The 15,423-nt window shown below is 49.0% G+C and overlaps 1 protein-coding gene across 2 annotated transcripts in view; it reads right to left on the bottom strand.

Moving 5' to 3' along the window:
* The window catches only part of LOC134338807 (voltage-dependent calcium channel gamma-6 subunit-like), a 29,985-nt gene extending 14,787 nt beyond the window's left edge, over positions 1-15,198 (bottom strand). Inside the window, exons 1-3 of one of the 2 annotated variants that reach the window (XM_063034878.1) lie at positions 14,297-15,198; positions 10,905-11,017; positions 6,323-6,425 (exon numbers count right to left, since the gene is read on the bottom strand). In XM_063034878.1, coding sequence (XP_062890948.1) covers positions 6,323-6,425; positions 10,905-11,017; positions 14,297-14,618 — 538 coding nt within the window. In that variant the 5' untranslated portion in view covers positions 14,619-15,198. The remainder of the gene's footprint in view (positions 1-6,322; positions 6,426-10,904; positions 11,018-14,296) is intronic. The other variant, XM_063034879.1, reaches the window with a different exon arrangement.
* Between the last annotated feature and the right edge of the window lie 225 nt (positions 15,199-15,423).

The raw sequence follows: 15,423 nt of genomic DNA, 5'->3' as shown, positions 1-15,423 counted from the left end.
AGGTGGTGACGAGAGGGCGTACAGGAGTGAGATATGCCAACTAGTGGAATGGTGCCACAGCAACAACCTGGCACTCAACATCAGTGAGACGAAAGAGCTGATTGTGGACTTCAGGAAGGGTAAGATGAAGAAACACATACCAATCCTCATAGAAGGATCAGAAGTGGAGAGAGTGAGCAGCTTCAAGTTCCTGGGTGTCAAGATCTCTGAGGATCTAACCTGGTCCCAACATATCAATGTAGTCATAAAGAAGGCAAGACAGTTTATTAGACTTTACTAGGAGTTTAAACAGATTTGGTATGTCAGAAAATACACTCAAAACTTCTATGGATGTACTGTGGAGAGCATTCTGACAGGCTGCACCACTGTCTGGTGTGGAGGGGCTGCTGCACAGGACCGAAAGAAGCTGCAGAGGGTTGTAAATCTAGTCAGCTCCATCTTGGGCACTAGCCTACAAAGTACCCAGGACATCTTCAGGGAGCGGTGTCTCAGAAAGGCAGCGTCCATTATTAAGGACCTCCAGCACCCAGGGCAGCCCTTTTCACACTGTTACCATCAGGTAGGAGATACAGAAGCCTGAAGGCACACACTCAGCGATTCAGGAACAGCTTCTTCCCCTCTGTCATCTGATTCCTTTTTGTTTTAAATATACAGAATTTCTGTTTTTGCACGTTTTTATAAATGTATTCAACATACAGTACATAATTGATTTACTTGTTTATTTATGTTTTATTTTATTCATTTTTTTTCTCTGCCAGATTATGTATTGCCTTGAACTGCTGCTGCTAAATTAACAAATTTCACGTCACATGCCGATGATAATAAACCTGTTTCCTGCCTGGTATGGGAACTGTACCTCCCTCAATCGCAGGACTCTGCAGAGAGTGGTGCGGACAGCCCAGCGCATCTGTAGTTATGAACTTCCCACGATTCAGGACATTTACAAGGACAGGTGTGTAAAAAGGGCCCGAAGGATCATTGGGGACCTGAGTCACCCCAACCACAATCTATTCCAGCTATTACCATCCAGGAAACGGTACCACAGCATAAAAGCCAGGACCAACAGGCTCTGGGTCAGCTTTTTCCACCAGGCCGTCAGACTGATGAACTCACGCTGACGTGAGTGTACTCTATATTACATTGACTGTTCCATTTATTATAAATTACTATGATTGCACATTTAGATGGAGACATAATGTAAAGTACTCCTCATGTAAGCGAAGGATGTAAGACAAAGTCAAGTCAATTCAGTTCAATTACTCCTGTTACAGAGGGAATCTCTACCCCATTACGCTTGTTTCAGAGGGATCTCTACCCCAATACCCTATTACAGAGGGAGCCTCTCTCCCATTTCCCCTGTTGCAGAAGTCCTCTCCCCCAGTTTCCCTGTTACAGAGGAAGTCTCTACCCCATTATCCCTTTACAGAGGGAGTGTCTACCCCATTACACTTGTTACGAGTGGTCTCTACCCCTTTACCCCATTTCAGAGGGACTCTCTCCCCCATTACCCCAGTTACAGAGGGACCTCTACCTCATTACACCTGTTACAGTGGGACCTCTACCTCATTACCTCAGTTACAGAGGGACCTCTACCTCATTACCCCCGTTACAGAGGGACCTCTACCTCATTACACCTGTTACAGTGGGACCTCTACCTCATTACCTCAGTTACAGAGGGACCTCTACCTCATTACCCCCGTTACAGAGGGACCTCTACCTCATTACACCTGTTACAGAGGGACCTCTACCTCATTACCCCAGTTACAGAGGGACCTCTACCTCATTACCCCCGTTACAGAGGGACCTCTACCTCATTACACCTGTTACAGTGGGACCTCTACCTCATTACCTCAGTTACAGAGGGACCTCTACCTCATTACCCCCGTTACAGAGGGACCTCTACCTCATTACACCTGTTACAGTGGGACCTCTACCTCATTACCTCAGTTACAGAGGGACCTCTACCTCATTACCCCCGTTACAGAGGGACCTCTACCTCATTACACCTGTTACAGAGGGACCTCTACCTCATTACCCCAGTTACAGAGGGACCTCTACCTCATTACCCCCGTTACAGAGGGACCTCTACCTCATTACACCTGTTACAGAGGGACCTCTACCTCATTACCCCAGTTACAGAGGGACCTCTACCTCATTACCCCCGTTACAGTGGGACCTCTACCTCATTACACCTGTTACAGAGGGACCTCTCCCCCATTACCCCAGTTACAGAGGGACCTCTACCTCATTACCCCAGTTACAGAGGGACCTCTACCTCATTACCCCCGTTACAGTGGGACCTCTACCTCATTACCCCCGTTACAGAGGGACCTCTACCTCATTACCCCAGTTACAGAGGGACCTCTACCTCATTACACCAGTTACAGAGGGACCTCTACCTCATTACCTCAGTTACAGAGGGACCTCTACCTCATTACACCTGTTACAGAGGGACCTCTACCTCATTACACCTGTTACAGAGGGACCTCTACCTCATTACCCCCGTTACAGAGGGACCTCTACCTCATTACCCCAGTTACAGAGGGACCTCTACTCATTACCCCTGTTACAGAGGGACCTCTACCTCATTACCCCAGTTACAGAGGGTGTCTCTACCCCATTACTTACTTTATACTTTATTGTCGCCAAACAATTGGTACTAGAACGTACAATCATCACAGCGATATTTGATTCTCAGGGTCTTAGCCTGAAATGTCGACCGTACCTCTTCCTAGAGATGCTGCCTGGCCTGCTGCGTTCACCAGCAACTTTGATATGTGTTCCAAGGATGGAAGATTGGTTTGTGTGATGTGCTGGGCCGTGTTCACGACCTTCTGCAGCTTCTTCCGGTCTTGGACAGGACAATTTCCATACCAGGTTGTGATGCACCCTAGAAGAATGCTTTCTCCGGTGCATCTATAAAAATTAGTGAGGGTTTTAGGGGACAGGCCAAATTTCTTTAGTTTTCTCAGGAAGTAAAGGTGCTGGTGGGCCTTCTTGGCAGTGAACTCTGCTTGGCTGGACCAAGTCAGGTCATTTGTGATACTGACCCCAAGGAACTTAAAGCTTTTGACCTGTTCCACTTGCGCACCACCGATGTAAATGGGGTCGTGCGGTCTGCTACTCCTTCTGAAGTCAACAACCAATTCCTTCGTCTTGCTGACGTTGAGGGATAGGTTATTGTCTTTGCACCATGCCACCAGGTTCTTAATTTCCTCTCTGTACTCAAACTCATCATTACCCAAGATACGGCCTACAATTGTTGTGTCATCAGTAAACTTATATATTGAGTTTGATGGAAACTTGGCTACACAATCATGGGTGTACAGTGAGTACAGCAGGGGGCTGAGTACTCAGCCTTGTAACATTACACTTGTTATGGAGGGATTTCTATCCCATTACACCATTACAGATGGAGTCTCTCCTGCATTACCCCTGTTACGGAGGGTCTCTCCGCCATTATCCCATTACAGAGGGGCCTCAACCCCATTACTCCTGTTACAGAGGGGTCTTCACCCCATTATCCCATTACAGAGGTAGTCTCTCTTCCAGTCCTCCTGTTACCGCGTGGTGTCTATGCCATTACCCCTGTTACTCTCACCCATTACCACTGTTACAGAGGGATTATTCCACATTACCCCTGTTATAGAGGGATTTTCTCTCCCCCATTATCCCTTTACAGAGGGAGTCTTTACCCTATTAACTTGTTACAGAGTGGTCTCTATCCTTTTACCCCATTACCCCAGTTACAGAGAAAGACTCACTCCCATTACCCGTTATTACAGAGAGAGTCTCTCCTTTCAGTATCCCTATTCCAGAGGGAGTCTCTTCCCCATTTTCTGTGATACAAAGGAATCTCTTGCTCATTACACCTGTTACAGAGGTAGTCTCCACCCCATTTCCCCATTACCGAGGGAGTTTCTCCCTCATTACTCCTGTTGCGGGATGTGTGAGGTGTCAGGGAGGGGTAGCACCTCTGGTGGGGGAAGATGTCACGTCCTTTTCAAGGCGGTTTGTCCACCTTTGGTCCCCACCTGGCACTCAGCTCTCACCTGTGGCTCCCCGTAGCTGTTTGCATGCGACAGCGGCCACACCCCGGGTAACGGCTTCGACAAGCCGGCTAAACCAAGTGAGAGTAGCCGACGGGTCTCAAACCCTCAGTGAGATAGGGAGATGTCTATCCCAGCATGTGAAGACAGACTGAGGCGGATTGAGCGGACGAGACCAATGAAAGGTCCAACGGTCAAGAAGGCGGTCTCTGCAAGCGTTGTGGAACGTGTAGAGCAGGACAAGACACAGAAGACGTCCTGGTCATCCACTGTGCCTAGTCCCATCTCCAGCCGTCTCGACTCTGTCTTGCCACTGGATCCAGATGGGAATTGGGAAGAGAGAGCGAGGCTGACGCTGCACAACTCTCTCTCACTTAAATCCAAATCACGCGCTTGTCTCCACACCATCATAACGGTGTGGAGGTCCTCATCGAGGTCGACGATGGACGAACATTACACTCCTGTTGCAGGGGGAGTCTCTCCTACATTACCTCTTTTACAGATGGTCCCTCCCCCATTACCCCAATACATTTGTCAGAGAGGGAATCTCTCCCATTACAGAGGGAATCTGTACCCCATTACCCTTGTTACAGAGTGAGTCTCTACCTAAACACCCCATTACAGAGTGTGTGTCTCACCCATCTGTCACAGTGTGGTCCCCCTGGTATGAGGGGGTCTGTTCCCCATTACTCTTGTTACAGATGGGTCTCTCCCACATTACCCCTGCTACAGAGGGGTATCTACCCCATTAACCCAGGTTAGAGGGAATCTCTCCATTACCCCGTTACAGAGGGAGTCTCTCCCCCATAACCCCTGTTACAGGGTTAGTCTTTGCCTTTACCCCTGTTACAGAGGGGTTCTCCCCCTCACTCCTGTTAACAGAAGCCTCTCCCCATTACCCCCTTTACTGAGGGAATCTCTACCCCATTACAGAGGGAGTCTCTACCCGATTACTCCTGTTACAGAGGGAATCTCTACCCCATTACACTTGTTTCAGAGGGGTCTCTACACCATCACCCCATTACAGAGGTAGTCTCTCTCACCTTTCTCCTGTTACCGTGTGGTCTCTACCCCATTACCCCTGTTACATAAGGTGTCTCTCCCCTTTCATAAGAAGAGCTTACAAAAGGTTCAAAAACTAGGCAATGGTAAAGATTTAGAAGATTATAGGGTGAGCAAGAAGGAGTTTAAGAATGAAATTAGGAGAGCCATGAGAAGGCCTTGGCAGACAGGATTAAGGAAAACCCCAAGGCATTCTACAAGTATGTGAAGAGCAAGAGGATAAGACGTGAGATAATAGAACCAATTAAGTGTGACAGCGGAAAAGTGTGTATGGAACCGGAGGAGATAGCAGAGGTACTTAATGAATACTTTGCTTCAGTATTCACTACGGAAAAGGATCTTGGTGATTGTAGGGATGACTTGCAGCGGACTGAAAAGCTTGAGCATGTCGATGTTAAGGAAGTGTCAGGACACTGGAGCAGGGATCCAATCGCAGACCCTGTACTGTGCACACACTGATATTAATTGAGTAACAAATCCTGAGGTGCAAACAAAGTCGGCGTCAAAGTTCAGGCAGAGATCAAAACATCCAGAGAAATCCAAAAACCAGAATCGGGAAACAGGCAGAGTCGATATTCAGACAGACAGAGTACAGATACGAATGCTGGGAAGGCTCAGGAAAATTCACTGACACAATCTGACAACAAACAGGTGAAAACACAGGACTGAAACACACTGACAATACACAGAGAGGCAGATGATAGGTGGAGCACAATGAGACCCAGGTGGCAGCGATACAGGTAACAATGAGAAACAGGTGAGAGACGGAGCACTCAGTAATACAGGGGCCGGAGTAGAGCAGGAGCGGGGACAGGAGCACATGGCAATACAAAACCACAGACTGACAGCTCGGGGCAAACACACAAAAAGACAGAGTTTAGCCGGAGGTACTGACAGGAAGAGGATATGCTGGAGCTTTTGGAAAGCATCAAGTTGGATAAGTCACCGGGTCTGGAAGGGGTGTACCCCAGGCTACTGTGGGAAGCGAGGGAGGAGATTGCTGAGCCTCTGGCGATGATCTTTGCATCATCAATGAGGATGGGAGAGGTTCCGGTGGATCGGAGGGTTACGGATGTTGTTCCCTTATTCAAGAAAAGGAGTGGAGACAGCCCAGGAAATTATACGAGGGGTGATTGATAAGTTCATGGCCAAAGGCAGAAGGGGTCAATTTTAGGAAACCTAGCACATTTATTTTTCCTACATTTACACACTTAGTCCAGCGGTCGTGGAGCATACGGTTCCCGTCCTTGTAGAAGTTGGTGTCTTGGACCTCCAGAAGTGGTCCACAGCAGGGGTGATTGATAAGTTCGTGGCCTAAAGTAGAAGGAGATGAGGAGAAACTTCAAACTTTCTGTATTTTCACTCAAAGAGTTGAACCGCACATGCATGTAACAAGAGCTGTATAACTCATCTCCTTCTACCTTAGGCCACAAACTTATCAATCACCCCTGCTGTGGACCACTTCTACAACAAAGGGATCCGTATGCTCCACGACCGCTGGACTACGTGTGTAAATGTAGGAGGGGACAATATTGAAAAATTAATGTGTTAGGTTTTCTAAAATTGACTCCTTCTACCTTATCAATCACCCCTCGTAGACCAGTGAGTCTTATGGAGAAGATCCTGAGAAGCAGGATTTATGAACATTTGGAGAGGCATAATTGATTAGGAATAGTCAGCAGGGCTTTGTCAAGGGCAGGTTGTGCCATACAAGCCTGATTAAATTTTTTGAGGATGTGACTAAACATATTGATGAAGGTAGAGCAGTAGATGTAGTGTATATGGATTTCAGCAAGGCATTGGCAAGGCATGCAAGGCCTATTGAGAAAGTAAGGAGGCATGGGATCCAAGGGGACATTGCTTTGTGGATCCAGAACTGGCTTGCCCACAGAAGGCAAACAGTGTTTGCATACAGGTCATATTCTGCATAGAGGTCGGTGACCAGTGGTGTGTCTCAGGGATCTGTTCTGGGACCCTTACTCGTTGTGATTTTTATAAATGACCTGGATGAGGAAGTGGAGGGATGGGTTGGTAAATTTGCCGATGACAGAAAGGTTGGGGTGTTGTGGATAGTGTGGAGGGCTGTCAGAGGTTACAATGGGACATTGATAGGATACAAAACTAGGCTGAGAAGTGACAGATGGAGTTCAACCCAGATAAGTGTGAAGTGGTTCATTTTGGTGGGTCAAATATGATGGCAAAATATAGTATTAATGGCAAGACTCTTGGCAGTGTGGAGGATCAGAGGGAGCTTGGGGTCTGAGTCCATAGGACACTCAAAGCTGCTGCACAGGTTGACTCTGTGGTTAAGAAGGCATACGGTGTATTCGCCTTCATCAATCGTGGGATTGAGTTTAGGAGCCGAGAGGTAATGTTGCAGCTATATAGGACCCTGGTCAGACCCCACTTGGAGTACTGTGCTCAGTTCTGGTCACCTCACTACAGGAAGGATGTGGAAACTATAGAAAGGGTGCAGAGGAGATTTTCAAGGATGTTGCCTGAATTGGGGAGCATGCCTTATGAGAATAAATTAAGTGAACTTGCCCTTTTCCCCTTGGAGCAACAGAGGATGAGAGGTGACCTGATAGAGGTGTATAAGATGATGAGAGGCATTGATCGTGTGGATAGTCAGAGGCTTTTTCCCCAGGGCTGAAATGGCTAGCATGAGAGGGTATAGTTTTAAGGTGCTTGGAAGAAGGTACAGAGGAGATGTCAGGGGTTAGTTTTTTACGCAGAGAGTAGTGAGTGTGTGGAATGGGCTATCGTCCAAGTTAGTGGAGGCTGATACGAGGTCTTTTAAGAGACTCCTGGATAGGTACATGGAGCTTAGAAAAATAGAGGGCTATGGGTAATCCTAGGTAATTTCTAAGGTAAGGACATGTTCGGCACAGCTGTGTGGGCCCTCTGTTACAGAGGGATTATCTCCCCATTACCCATGTTACAGAGGGAGTCTCTCCCCCATTACCCCTGTTGCAGAGGGAGTCTCTCCCCCATTACCCCTGTTGCAGAGGGAGTCTCTCCCCCATTACCCCTGTTACAGAAGGGCTCTTTCTCCATTAATCTTGTTACAGAGGGGCCTAATCCATACCCCATTATAGAGGGTGTTTCTCCCCCATTATCCCTGCTACAAAGGGAATCTCTCTCCCATTATCCCTGTTACAGAGGGATTATCTCCCCATTCCCCTGTTATAGAGGGAGTCTCTCCCCCATTATTTCTGTTACAGAGAAATTATCTGTTACAGAGTTGACTCTACAGTTGACTTTACCCCCTTACTAAGGGACTCTCTCCCCCTTTAGCCCTGTGGCAGAGTGTCTCTACCGGTTATCCCATTACAGAGGACGTCTCTCTACACTATTATCCCTGTTACAGTAGGAGTCTATCCCATTACCCCATTACAGGGGAAGTCTCTCCCCCGTTATTGTTGTTCCAGATGGAGTCTTGTCTCCATTTTCTCTGCTACAGAGGGGTCTCTCCCCTATTATCCCTCTTACTGAGGCCTCTCTCGCCCATTACCCCATTACAGAGGTACTCTCTCACCCACTACCCCATTACAGAGGGACTCTCTCACCCACTACCCCATTACAGAGGGACTCTCTCGCCCATTACCCATTACAGAGGGACTCTCTCCCCCATGACCCTGTTACAGAGGGACTCTCTCCCCCATTACCCTGTTACTGAGGCCTCTCTCGCCCATTACCCATTACAGAGGGACTCTCTCGCCCATTACCCATTACAGAGGGACTCTCTCCCCCATTACCCCGTTACAGAGGGACTCTCTTCCCCATTACCCATTACAGACGGACTCTCTTCCCCATTACCCATTACAGACGGACTCTTTCTCCATTACCCCATTACAGAGGGACTCTCTCCCCCATTACCCTGTTACAGAGGGACTCTCTCCCCCATTACCCTGTTACTGAGGCCTCTCTCGCCCATTACCCATTACAGAGGGACTCTCTCGCCCATTACCCATTACAGAGGGACTCTCTCCCCCATTACCCCGTTACAGAGGGACTCTCTTCCCCATTACCCATTACAGACGGACTCTCTTCCCCATTACCCATTACAGACGGACTCTTTCTCCATTACCCATTACAGAGGGACTCTCTCGCCCATTACCCATTACAGAGGGACTCTCTCCCCCATTACCCCGTTACAGAGGGACTCTCTCGCCCATTACCCCGTTACAGAGGGACTCTCTCGCCCATTACCCGTTACAGAGGGACTCTCTTCCCCATTACCCATTACAGAGGGACTCTCTCCCCCATTACCCTGTTACAGAGGGACTCTCTCAGCCATTACCCATTACAGAGGGACTCTCTCAGCCATTACCCCATTACAGAGGGACTCTCTCGCCCATTACCCCTTACAGAGGGACTCTCTCGCCCATTACCCGTTACAGAGGGACTCTCTCGCCCATTACCCCTTACAGAGGGACTCTCTCGCCCATTACCCCTTACAGAGGGAGTCTCTACCCGATTACTCCTGTTACAGAGGGAATCTCTACCCCATTACACTTGTTTCAGAGGGGTCTCTACACCATCACCCCATTACAGAGGTAGTCTCTCTCACCTTTCTCCTGTTACCGTGTGGTCTCTACCCCATTACCCCTGTTACATAAGGTGTCTCTCCCCTTTCATAAGAAGAGCTTACAAAAGGTTCAAAAACTAGGCAATGGTAAAGATTTAGAAGATTATAGGGTGAGCAAGAAGGAGTTTAAGAATGAAATTAGGAGAGCCATGAGAAGGCCTTGGCAGACAGGATTAAGGAAAACCCCAAGGCATTCTACAAGTATGTGAAGAGCAAGAGGATAAGACGTGAGATAATAGAACCAATTAAGTGTGACAGCGGAAAAGTGTGTATGGAACCGGAGGAGATAGCAGAGGTACTTAATGAATACTTTGCTTCAGTATTCACTACGGAAAAGGATCTTGGTGATTGTAGGGATGACTTGCAGCGGACTGAAAAGCTTGAGCATGTAGATGTTAAGGAAGTGTCAGGACACTGGAGCAGGGATCCAATCGCAGACCCTGTACTGTGCACACACTGATATTAATTGAGTAACAAATCCTGAGGTGCAAACAAAGTCGGCGTCAAAGTTCAGGCAGAGATCAAAACATCCAGAGAAATCCAAAAACCAGAATCGGGAAACAGGCAGAGTCGATATTCAGACAGACAGAGTACAGATACGAATGCTGGGAAGGCTCAGGAAAATTCACTGACACAATCTGACAACAAACAGGTGAAAACACAGGACTGAAACACACTGACAATACACAGAGAGGCAGATGATAGGTGGAGCACAATGAGACCCAGGTGGCAGCGATACAGGTAACAATGAGAAACAGGTGAGAGACGGAGTACTCAGTAATACAGGGGCCGGAGTAGAGCAGGAGCGGGGACAGGAGCACATGGCAATACAAAACCACAGACTGACAGCTCGGGGCAAACACACAAAAAGACAGAGTTTAGCCGGAGGTACTGACAGGAAGAGGATATGCTGGAGCTTTTGGAAAGCATCAAGTTGGATAAGTCACCGGGTCTGGAAGGGGTGTACCCCAGGCTACTGTGGGAAGCGAGGGAGGAGATTGCTGAGCCTCTGGCGATGATCTTTGCATCATCAATGAGGATGGGAGAGGTTCCGGTGGATCGGAGGGTTACGGATGTTGTTCCCTTATTCAAGAAAAGGAGTGGAGACAGCCCAGGAAATTATACGAGGGGTGATTGATAAGTTCATGGCCAAAGGCAGAAGGGGTCAATTTTAGGAAACCTAGCACATTTATTTTTCCTACATTTACACACTTAGTCCAGCGGTCGTGGAGCATACGGTTCCCGTCCTTGTAGAAGTTGGTGTCTTGGACCTCCAGAAGTGGTCCACAGCAGGGGTGATTGATAAGTTCGTGGCCTAAAGTAGAAGGAGATGAGGAGAAACTTCAAACTTTCTGTATTTTCACTCAAAGAGTTGAACCGCACATGCATGTAACAAGAGCTGTATAACTCATCTCCTTCTACCTTAGGCCACAAACTTATCAATCACCCCTGCTGTGGACCACTTCTACAACAAAGGGATCCGTATGCTCCACGACCGCTGGACTAAGTGTGTAAATGTAGGAGGGGACAATATTGAAAAATTAATGTGTTAGGTTTTCTAAAATTGACTCCTTCTACCTTATCAATCACCCCTCGTAGACCAGTGAGTCTTATGGAGAAGATCCTGAGAAGCAGGATTTATGAACATTTGGAGAGGCATAATTGATTAGGAATAGTCAGCAGGGCTTTGTCAAGGGCAGGTTGTGCCTTACAAGCCTGATTAAATTTTTTGAGGATGTGACTAAACATATTGATGAAGGTAGAGCAGTAGATGTAGTGTATATGGATTTCAGCAAGGCATTGGCAAGGCATGCAAGGCTTATTGAGAAAGTAAGGAGGCATGGGATGCAAGGGGACATTGCTTTGTGGATCCAGAACTGGCTTGCCCACAGAAGGCAAACAGTGTTTGCATACAGGTCATATTCTGCATAGAGGTCGGTGACCAGTGGTGTGTCTCAGGGATCTGTTCTGGGACCCTTACTCGTTGTGATTTTTATAAATGACCTGGATGAGGAAGTGGAGGGATGGGTTGGTAAATTTGCCGATGACAGAAAGGTTGGGGTGTTGTGGATAGTGTGGAGGGCTGTCAGAGGTTACAATGGAACATTGATAGGATGCAAAACTAGGCTGAGAAGTGGCAGATGGAGTTCAACCCAGATAAGTGTGAAGTGGTTCATTTTGGTGGGTCAAATATGATGGCAGAATATAGTATTAATGGCAAGACTCTTGGCAGTGTGGAGGATCAGAGGGAGCTTGGGGTCTGAGTCCATAGAACACTCAAAGCAGCTGCGCAGGTTGACTCTGTGGTTAAGAAGGCATACGGTGCATTGGCCTTCATCAATCGTGGGATTGAGTTTAAGATCCGAGAGGTAATGTTGCAGCTATATAGGACCCTGGTCAGACCCCACTTGGAGTACGGTGCTCAGTTCTGGTCACCTCACTACAGGAAGGATGTGGAAACTATAGAAAGGGTGCAGAGGAGATTTTCAAGGATGTTGCCTGGATTGGGGAGCATGCCTTATGAGAACAGGTTGAGTGAACTTGCCCTTTTCCCCTTGGAGCGACAGAGGATGAGAGGTGACCTGATAGAGGTGTATAAGATGATGAGAGGCATTGATCGTGTGGATAGTCAGAGGCTTTTTCCCCAGGGCTGAAATGGCTAACATGAGAGGGTATAGTTTTAAGGTGCTTGGAAGAAGGTACAGAGGAGATGTCAGGGGTTAGTTTTTTACGCAGAGAGTGGTGAGTGTGTGGAATGGGCTATCGTCCAAGTTATTGGAGGCTGATACGATAGGGTCTTTTAAGATACTCCTGGATAGGTACATGGAGCTTAGAAAAATAGAGGGCTATGGGTAATCCTAGGTAATTTCTAAGGTAAGGACATGTTCGGCACAGCTGTGTGGGCCCTCTGTTACAGAGGGATTATCTCCCCATTACCCATGTTACAGAGGGAGTCTCTCCCCCATTACCCCTGTTGCAGAGGGAGTCTCTCCCCCATTACCCCTGTTGCAGAGGGAGTCTCTCCCCCATTACCCCTGTTGCAGAGGGAGTCTCTCCCCCATTACCCCTGTTGCAGAGGGAGTCTCTCCCCCATTACCCCTGTTACAGAAGGGCTCTTTCTCCATTAATCTTGTTACAGAGGGGCCTAATCCATACCCCATTATAGAGGGTGTTTCTCCCCCATTATCCCTGCTACAAAGGGAATCTCTCTCCCATTATCCCTGTTACAGAGGGATTATCTCCCCATTCCTCTGTTATAGAGGGAGTCTCTCCCCCATTATTTCTGTTACAGAGAAATTATCTGTTACAGAGTTGACTCTGCAGTTTACCCCCTTACTAAGGGACTCTCTCCCCCTTTAGCCCTGTGGCAGAGTGTCTCTACCGGTTATCCCACTACAGAGGGCATCTCTCTACACTATTATCCCTGTTACAGTAGGAGTCTATCCCATTACCCCATTACAGGGGAAGTCTCTCCCCCGTTATTGTTGTTCCAGATGGAGTCTTGTCTCCATTTTCTCTGCTACAGAGGGGTCTCTCCCCTATTATCCCTGTTACTGAGGCCTCTCTCGCCCATTACCCCATTACAGAGGTACTCTCTCACCCACTACCCCATTACAGAGGGACTCTCTTGCCCATTACCCATTACAGAGGGACTCTCTCCCCCATTACCCTGTTACAGAGGGACTCTCTCAGCCATTACCCTGTTACAGAGGGACTCTCTCAGCCATTACCCATTACAGAGGGACTCTCTTCCCATTACCCCATTACAGAGGTACTCTCTCACCCACTACTCCATTACAGAGGGACTCTCCCGCCCATTACCCATTACAGAGGGACTCTCTCCCCCATTACCCTGTTACAGAGGGACTCTCTCGCCCATTACCCGTTACAGAGGGACTCTCTCAGCCATTACCCGTTACAGAGGGACTCTCTTCCCATTACCCCTTACAGAGGGACTCTCTCAGCCATTACCCGTTACAGAGGGACTCTCTCGCCCATTACCTGTTACAGAGGGACTCTCTCGCCCATTACCCATTACAGAGGGACTCTCTCGCCCATTACCCGTTACAGAGGGACTCTCTTCCCATTACCCCATTACAGAGGGACTCTCTCGCCCATTACCCCTTACAGAGGGACTCTCTCGCCCATTACCCCTTACAGAGGGACTCTCTCGCCCATTACCCGTTACAGAGGGACTCTCTTCCCATTACCCCTTACAGAGGGACTCTCTCGCCCATTACCCCTTACAGAGGGACTCTCTCGCCCATTACCCGTTACAGAGGGACTCTCTTCCCATTACCCCCTTACAGAGGGACTCTCTCGCCCATTACCCCTTACAGAGGGACTCTCTCGCCCATTACCCCTTACAGAGGGACTCTCTTCCCCATTACCCGTTACAGAGGGACTCTCTCGCCCATTACCCGTTACAGAGGGACTCTCTTCCCATTACCCCATTACAGAGGGACTCTCTCGCCCATTACCCCTTACAGAGGGACTCTCTCGCCCATTACCCGTTACAGAGGAGTACAAATTGACTCAGACGGACACGCTGAAGGGTAAATGGACCACAGATGTGCCCAGTGATCAGACTCACCCGCTGCCGTCTCCGTCTCCGGGCACAGCCTGTCTGCCGTACCGGCCTCCGAGACGCTGGTTGTTGTCTGACACTGCCGCCAGAGCCCCAGATGGACGCTGCTGCAGGTGCGGTTGCTGTCTGGGGCAGCGTCCTTCAGTTCGGCCCAGTGATCTGTCCCCGCAGCCGTGGCCATCAACATCAAAGCCATCACACCCACAGCCAGACTCAGACGCAGGGCGCTCTCCCGCCCTCGGCTCCCCGTAGACCTCCCACCCCTCCTCCGTCGAGGCAAGCCTCGACCCTCTGTGTCCTCCGTCCCTGCCAGGAAGTTCGACCACATGGCCCCGGAGGTATCTGCAGATGTCTCGGAGAGTCCTGAGCACAGGGCACCTGGAACTCCCTTCTCACTCCTTCGCTATCTGTCCCTCGTGATGCCTCACTGTTACCCTCTCTCTCTGGGCTCCCTCTCTCCCTCTCTGCCTCACACTATCTCTCTCTCTTTACCTCTACCCCTATCTCTCTCTCTCTCTCTACCCCTCTCCCTGAAGCCTACCTAGGCCTCTCTCACTCTCCCTCCCCGTTGTCACCGCACCCTCTCTCACTCTATGTATCTATATCTCTCTATATTTATTTCTGTTCTGACAAAAACCTTTCTCTGCTTTCTCTGGCCACTGAATCTCCTGCTTCTTGCTGAGATCACTCTGAAGTTTTGTCAGGCCCCTCTCTCTCTGTCTCCCCCCTACTCTCTCTCACACTCACTCTTTCCCTCTCTTTCTCTTTTCTCCCTCTCCCTCCCACGCTCAGCCCCTCGTTCCTCAGACACTGCACCCTCTCGTTGTTGACTTTTGGGCTGTAGCCCTCCCTGTCTGTCTTTCCCTGACACACCTCTCTTCGGCCCAGCGGATTCTCAGCGCGGCTGTCTGGAGGCTCCTCGCTCTGTTTTTGGCAGCTCCAGACCCTCCTGGGACATCCGATTCCAAGACTGAATCTCCCGCACCTGTTGCTCCCACACAGACCCGGCCAGGCCCTATTTAAAGGTCTCCTTAAAGGAACAGGCCACCAGACACCCTGCCGTCCGCCCCTTTGGCAACCACCCAGTGAGCGGAGGGGTGTCGGGGAAATTGGGACCCGATGAGGAGAACAGC

The sequence above is a fragment of the Mobula hypostoma genome, chromosome 28 (assembly GCF_963921235.1).
Source record: "Mobula hypostoma chromosome 28, sMobHyp1.1, whole genome shotgun sequence".
NCBI classification, from domain to species: domain Eukaryota; kingdom Metazoa; phylum Chordata; class Chondrichthyes; order Myliobatiformes; family Myliobatidae; genus Mobula; species Mobula hypostoma.
The sequence above is the reverse complement of the archived record's forward strand: the minus strand, read 5'-3'. Positions and strand labels throughout refer to the sequence as shown.